At 45.0% G+C, this 7508-nt stretch overlaps 1 protein-coding gene across 1 annotated transcript; it reads left to right on the top strand.

The window, feature by feature from the left end:
• Positions 1 to 988: 988 nt before the first annotated feature.
• LOC139826650 (S-adenosyl-L-methionine-dependent tRNA 4-demethylwyosine synthase TYW1-like) lies at positions 989 to 5335 on the top strand. The gene is made up of 5 exons (XM_071803000.1): positions 989 to 1222; positions 2280 to 2401; positions 2952 to 3036; positions 3824 to 4018; positions 5173 to 5335. The coding sequence occupies exons 2-5, from the start codon at positions 2376 to 2378 to the stop codon at positions 5230 to 5232; spliced, it is 366 nt and encodes a 121-aa protein (XP_071659101.1). The 5' UTR covers positions 989 to 1222; positions 2280 to 2375; the 3' UTR covers positions 5233 to 5335.
• The last annotated feature ends 2173 nt before the right edge of the window (positions 5336 to 7508 follow it).

The raw sequence follows: 7508 nt of genomic DNA, 5'->3' as shown, positions 1-7508 counted from the left end.
TACAGTTTGAGGCTTTGATGTTTGGCATACGGCCTCCTTTCGAGCCTGGCCCAGGGTCCTCTGCCCTACGCTGATTTCATAGCCCAAATGAGTTACTCATGAGTTGCTGTATCATCTGGGCTGTCTTCTGTGATACCTGGTATCCTTGGAGCCCCCAAAGTTCAATAAGCTTACAGTTCAGGTTATGCATGTCTTCTGTGTCCTGGTAGCGATCATCCACATATTGTTGCATCTGTCCTTCATCAGATGGGGCTTCCCAAGATTCAAGATCTTTAGCGAGCTGATTTCCTAGTACTGTTGGGCTGTTTTTAAATCCTTGTGGCAACACCATCCAGGTGAGCTGGGTTTTACATAAATATTGTCTGGCTGGCTTCACGGAGAGAGAGGCAAAAAGGCATCTTTCAAATCTAAAACAGTAAGCCAAATCAAATTAGAGTTAATACAGTCAGAAAGGTGTTTGCTACCACTGGGTAGAGGTCCTTTATTATTCTGTTTATAACCTGATTTGTATTAATTTCTCTATTACTGGCCAAATTCCTTCTCTCAAAAAGGTTGGAAGGAATTGGACATATATAGAAATTTATCAATACCTACTTGTTTACCCAATTTGTATTTCAAAGGTTCACAAAAATATGCCCGTTCACTTTGGCCAGTGACTCCCTTTACCTACTATGTAATTGTTACTTGTTGTCAATCCACCAAAAATTCCACTTGTTTCTGTTCATTCCAGGTTCCCATCAGTCTTTTTCAAAACTTGCTACTGTCTGTTTCTCTCTCTGCCTACTTCCTCTGTACCTTCCCCAACGTTCATTTTCCCAACATATATACTGACCTCTCTCTAAAGGCTTTCAAAGCCTTCCAACCTCTTCAGTTCCATACTTACTTATCCTTTCAAGAATCTTCCTTGTCCCTGTTACTGAATACTCTCCAAGCTTCATCTAACAACCTTTCCAAATTTCTACTTTCTGTTGCCCTCAGTTTCTACAACTTCTCCAGGGGAGAAGGTCAATTCCCTGTATCATTGGGATCAGCATTTGGATCATCGTTCAGTTCCTCACCACCAAAACCAGAAAGAAGGCAAGGGAAGATGGAAGTGCTTTTGTCCAAGAAGGCCCCGAAATCTGCGTGTGGAGGCGAGTGGCTGCCGGGTGACGGTCCCCACTGGTGCAGTGACACGTGCTGCCCCACTGTGGGCCCCGCCGTGGGTCACTGCGGAGCCCAGGTGTGGTCGTGTAGGAAACGATCACCTTGCCAATAGAACAGGCCCAGGCAGGATCTCTCAGCAAAGCACATTTTGTTAATGATTTTGCAAGACCGGGTGTTCTCCCTAAAGGCAGGCACGCATAATAGGGCAAAAAGCCCCCGTTTATATCCCCCCAAACCCTGGGTGCAATTTCCCTCCCCTGTTGCCCACTGGTCGGTTCTTCAGGGTTTACAGAGCACCCGACACCTGCCTCAGTTTACGTATTTCATTCATCTAATCCGAACAACACCCTTTCCCTTATTGATCTATTTAAAAATGGGTTCCTGGCTCTTTGGCCGTCCTTCCCTCTAGATTAACTTGTAAATACAGGTGTCAGTTTGCATTCTGGGATTAGTTTGAAGAGATTTTGTTTTACATTCAGGATTCACAGTCTGATGTGTCTCGGTCCCTTCCCTCGCGGGGGTCAGGTGCCAGCTCCCCAGTTTTGTGAAAACAACGTTTCTTCCTTGAACGTTCCTTACAGTTCAGTGCACCTGAGGGTTATAATCCGCAGCCTGGACGGTCTCATGTTTGTGGGTGACTCGGTGCCCTCGTTGCTCTGATGTTGGAGCAGCTCTCTGCTGAACGCTTCTCCCGTCGTTACTGAGAGATCGTGTCAGCCTGGGTTGCTCTGTCACTGCAAATCAATCACTCTACTTGTGCTGGAGTTCTCGGGTTCCTCTTTCCATTGATGTTACTGATGAGGTTGGGCTGGTTTTAGGACGGGAGTGGGATTAGGCTGTTCAGGATGGTAAAAGCTCCTTGCGCAGGTGAGCAAAGTTCTGCTGCGCGAGTTGGGAGGTTCCTGCGTTCAGCTGGATCCGGCTGCGTGTGACCTGAGTTTATTGGAGCGTGGCCTAGTTCAGAGACGTGGTTGTGTCTTTCTCTGGGTGTGAGAAGCTAAAATGCTTTGATAGCCTCATTTAATTAGTGCTGAGAGTCTGTTCACAGGATAGGTGTTTTAAGTGGTTTTGGGAGAATGGGGTTAACATCACTTTGAAAAGGGATTGAATGAGAAGTGGTGCTTGTTTCTTAGGGTGAAAAATCCAATGGGAATCCAGCTTCTTCTGAAGGAATAGAAGACAAACTCGTAAATGGATCAGCCACCCTGGAGGCAAAGTAAAGATTTTCTATGGGTCTCAGACTGGCACAGCAAAGGTATCAGTTACTTTTTTTTTTCCCCACCTACGTGAAGTAATTTGAAATATTGAGACTCAAGTCTGTTGCTTGCCTTAGAAGTATTGCACAGTGTAAACATCAGAAAGTTCATTAGCTCATGAGAAGTCATTGCCCAACATGAAAGATAACTTAAAATTATGTAAAAATAACATTTTTTTCTACTTGCTTTAAATGGCGCATGCAGTAGAGACATTGATGATGAAGTTTAAAGTTTACTCTTGCCGTACCCGTAGTTGCGAGCGGGTCTTCTTAGAGACAAGTACTGGTTTAGGTGCTTTTGAAAAAAATGGTGTGTGTAAATGTGAAATCATTAGTCATTAAAATTCATGTCACTCTCTTCTTGCAGCCAATATACTTGATTTTTTTTTTTCTTAACATGAGGAATTCTAGGTCCAGTGTCCAGTTCTCGGATGTCTTTGTTCTTTCTGTTGTGGGAGGTGTCTTGTGACTGGGCGTGTGGGGGTTGTTTGGTCGCTACCATGCTTGGGTTGAAGCAATTGATAAATTCCTATTTTTTTTTTTTTTGGAGGTTTGCCAGAGGTCTGGCTGAAGCCGTTATTTCACTTTGTTTGCCTGTGGAAGTCATCAGCATGGGAGATTATGATCCAGAGGAGGTAAGTACCTTATAAATATGACTAATAAAGAAAAGCTTTTCCTTGTGTTGCGAAGGCTCTTTTCCCCTTGTATTTCTCTCCTATTATTCTGGAAATTCCCAATGCTGTGTGTTAAAAATCGCTTCCCTTCTGTATAAGTGTAGCCCATCAACCCTCAGCAGAAAACACCTAAATTTTGAATATTCCTAGGAGAGGATTGCCTAGAGTATTTTGATGGTGACAGTGACTTGGTATGAGCTGGTTCTGTAACTCAGGTGTGAGTTCAGTGAGAGCGGTTGCACCAGGTCCCTCTGTTCTGTCTCTGTATCCCCAGGGAAGGGTTCAAAGCCAGAACAAGCAGATGGTGACAATTTGCAGCCTTCACAGGCTCATAAGCTAAAAACTCCTTGCTGGTCATATTTAGATGGAGTAATCCTTGAGGCATTTTTCTTCTGTGAATATTGATAGTTGTTTTTTTGAATCAGTGAGAAACTTGATTGCTGCAAGAGTCTGCTCAAGAAGCTGTCGATTGGGGTGGGGAAGGGAGATGTTCTGTTCTCTTGTACCACCTCTGTGAAGCAGCAGACAGACAGTTTGATCTCTCCTGGCTAATTTAAGGCGTCTCTGCAGGGGGGATGGCCGTTCGCCACTGTTGGGGTTATCACCTGCAGCATCCCACACCAAAATCCCACTTAGAAAAAACCTCATCTTTTAACTTCTTCCAACTCCCCATGTGTTCCAGTTGTCTTACTAATGGGAAGCGTTCTGAGAAATGCACCGATCTCTTCTATTCTCTTGATATTATTAGACAACCGGCAGGAACGTTTGTGTGTTCTTGGTAGCTACGTACACTGACGGGCAGCCAACCGAGAGTGCAGCGTGGTTCTGCAAGGGGTTAGAAGAGGCAGCGCGTGACTTTCGCTTTGGGAAAACGTATCTGAAAGGCCTGAGATACGCTGTGTTTGGCTTGGGAAATGCGGTTTATGTCGATCATTACAACACTGTAAGTATCTGCTCTGCACCTTTCTGAAGTTTCTGCTCCGCTGAAAGGCTGAGCTTCCCAAAATGCTCCAAAACTGAATGATAACTGGTAGCTTGTGTGAGATTTGCAGCCTTTGTGTGGACTGGGTTTAGGGCACAGGCAGTGCAGTTTTGAAGCAAGTGTGCTGCCCCTTGAAATGGGAAAGGAGGTTGTTAGCCAATCTTGCAGCCTGAGAAAATGCTGATTCCCTTTCCATCAGTGTTCAGTCTTGCATAAAAATACAAATACAGCACAAACTAAGTGCCTGCAAGCAACACAGAGCTGGAGAGAGGCTGATGGTTCAGGTATTTGGCTGGGTTCTATTTGCAGTGCTTCCATTTTGCTGTGTGAACGCTTTAGTAATTTAATCTGTTCAGGTAGGTGTCAGGAACTAAAATGCAGATAGAAGCACTTTTCATATTAGTGTCTCCTGTGGTGATTAGTAGGTACAGCCTAACACGTTCTTATTTGTTTCTGCAGTTGCTTGTAGCTGCTTGAAACAGTTCCTGCTGGGCTCAAAGTTTGGGTGGTGGGTTTTTTGTGTGGTTTTCTTTTTCCCAGGAAGTACATTTAAATCTTTCTTCAGCCTTAGAGGGAGGCTCAAGCTGCTGTTCTCATAGGAAAGATGACTGGGGGAAAAAAAGGCACTCAACCAAAACCAAAATGGGCCCAAACAAACAAAACAACCAAAAAAAAAACCCAAACTAAAAACAAGAGCAGCAAAAACCCCAAACAAACCCCCAGTGTGACTCCACAGATATTCCTTCAGTGTCCTCTTATTTTATGGGTACAAAAATATTGATTGTCTTTTAGACTTCCCTGCTGCTGTAAAGTCAGCACAGACCTGTGCTCTGCTGGGTTGTTCACCATCGTTAGTTTTAACCGCTCCTTGATTTGCCAAATGATTTATTGGGAGCGATAGCTGGATATGAGGCTGGGCTGTGGTGGGCGCTGGAGGAACCCAGATGTCCTTTCGTGGGGAGAGTAGATGGGTGTGAGGGGAAAGCCCAGGGTCCCGTTGCTCTGGCCCTGGCAGGGGAGCTGGGACCGGGAAACTGGTTCTTCTGTGACACAACCTGTTCTCGAGTCCCATCCTGTGGTTTTATTTGGATTTTTCTTTTCTGCTTGCTTTGCAGCCCAAACGTGAACTGCGTGCGCTCTTGTGTCTTCCCAACCTCCCCGTGGGGACCCTTTGAGGGGATTTTGTCTTGCTGGTCTTTTTCTTGGGTGCAGTGTCCAAGAGCAGTTGGAAGATGGTTTTTGGAGGTGGCTGGTTAGTTCTGTTTTCTTAGGATTGTTCTGGCGGATGGTGATGGGTTTTAAATCTAAAATCTCTTGGCAAAAGTTTGGCCTCAAACTTCAGGTAAGGGCAGAGAACTCATCAGTCAAGTGTGATACAGATGATAGTGATGTCCTCACACTATCTATGGAGTATCTCTCATTTATTTTATATGGATAGTGGTGATACACTTCAATAATCATTGTAGATTCTGTTCTCCAAATAAGGAAATATGTGACATCTTCATAGGTCTTCTGAATTCTTCTGTGGGCAATCTAACAGCACAGGTGCGTGACACAGCTGCTGTTAATGGACAAAATGGCCTGAGAAGATGATCTGCCAGTGTCTATTAGTTTCAGAATGCTTTTATTATAGCAATAGGTTTTTTTCATTCAAATTAGTTGCTAAAAGAGTAACAGTTCCTCCAGAATCTAATTCAAGAATTCAAGGGAGCAGCCTGGGATGGCGAAGCCAATGTAGGAATTAGTGAATCTACTTGGGCTGAGGGACGGATGTCTCTTCTCCATCTCACCTGGGTGAGAGGAGCTCTCAAGAACTTGCAGGTAGATTTGGGGGAGGGATTGAAATGGGATGAGCTGCCGTGTGGTCGATACCCATGGCCTCACTTCCGTAAGACACGGTTTGCCGTGGTTGCCACTAGTGGAGGTCACCAATGTGAGATCTTCATGGCAGATGTTTTGCGACAGGCTCAGCAAGCGTTCTGACTTACCACGGGGCTTATTGTGAAAGGTCCAGGATTTTGGTTTTTCTTCAGTACTAGTTGATGGAGGTGAAAGTATCATCTAGATCTTTTACTTAGGTGACACATCTTACCGTCTTTGGTGGAGCAATTTGAATCCCAGAATGTCCAGTAAGAGGAAGATTGATGTGGAAGGAAGGCGATTTATTGATAGATGGGAAAGCAAATACGTGTTTGTGTTTCAGGGAGGAAAAGCCAGTATGTCTTTTGTGTTACGAGACAGAGTCGGCGATAAAGGAGCACGATGCACATAACAAACACAAGCCCTGTGGGCCAAATCCTCAAATTACATTCGGCCCTTTGAATGCAACTGCGGGGCTGCTGTGGCCTCCGGTGAAAATGTTCGACACCCCATCATAGGCTTAGTTTGACAAGAAATTATGCGCTTATGTATTGGAAATTTTTGTTATTCCTGTTGTCCCCTGCTGCAAAGCAGAAGGGGCTCTTGGATTAAAATGGGCATCTGGGTTTAGGCAAAAAGCCAGATCCTAACAATTTGTTAGCTCTTTTCTGCTCAGCTGTTGAGGTTGGTATTTCTTACAGCTCCTGGCATTCCCAGCCCTGAACTCTGCCAGTCTCGTTTTCTTGACACCAGGTTCGGCTTGGCTTGCCTGCTGAAGCAGCTGCATTTTTCACTGACCTTAGCAGGCTTTTACTACGTGTTAAAAATGTCCAAGGTGTTCTTAGTTTCCTGTATGACGAGAAGGATCTGAAGCAGCATCACGGAAAGACCAAGCTTTCCATCCATTTTGCGACTGCAGTATTTTTGCGTGTCAAGTAGAGCCCTGTAATATCCCCTCTCATGTTCTCACTCCTGCTTTCAGTTCACGGAAGCAAACCCTTCCACAAATCTCAAGCCTTTTATACTTTTCAACAGCGCTTTCTTTCCTTTTAAGGGAAAGAGGAAGCCTAAAGAATAGCTCTTGGTGGCCTTTCAAGGGTTTCTCAAAGACTGAGCGGCCCTAGGAATGAAACTGGAGTTTTCTCCTGTCGCACTTGGGCAAACTGAAAAATTCCGCTGCCCGGATTCCACTTCTATTCTGGTATAAAAAGCTGAAATAATTTGAACAGGTTCCTTTCACCAACAGTGACATTTTCTCGCTTTAGTCAGAACATTCTTTTGGGTGGTGGCTCAAGTGCAGCAATTGTGTTCCAGCCAATGCTCCTGAAGTCGGTGGTGATGGATTTGCCGCTGTGTCTGACCTTCGGCTCCGGCACACTCCTGTAAAACAGCGGGAAACTGGGACGTTTTTTCCCCCTGTAAAGATCTCCTGCTGTGAAGCTCCCTTTTCTGCACCGAAATGTTTCAGCTTTAACAGACAATCATTGCTTCCAACCCCAGGGCTTTTGTGGAGGTTGCTTGGTAGACCCACACTGATTTGCCAGCTGTGTATTTCCCTCCTCAGAAGAAAAGCCCTCTGGAGGTCGTTGAG

The sequence above is a fragment of the Patagioenas fasciata genome (assembly GCF_037038585.1).
Source record: "Patagioenas fasciata isolate bPatFas1 chromosome 19 unlocalized genomic scaffold, bPatFas1.hap1 SUPER_19_unloc_1, whole genome shotgun sequence".
Taxonomy (NCBI): Eukaryota; Metazoa; Chordata; class Aves; order Columbiformes; family Columbidae; genus Patagioenas; species Patagioenas fasciata.
Note: the sequence above shows the minus strand (reverse complement) of the source record. Positions and strands in the feature narration are given on the sequence as shown.

Bases quoted from the DNA above. Each gene is read 5' to 3' on its own strand.
- LOC139826650 (XM_071803000.1), top strand. From the start codon at position 2,376: ATGGGTCTCAGACTGGCACAGCAAAG. The intron at 3,037-3,823 runs GTAAGTACCTTA...TGATATTATTAG, and splicing joins GAGATTATGATCCAGAGGAG to ACAACCGGCAGGAACGTTTG. The intron at 4,019-5,172 runs GTAAGTATCTGC...CTTGCTTTGCAG, and splicing joins ATGTCGATCATTACAACACT to CCCAAACGTGAACTGCGTGC.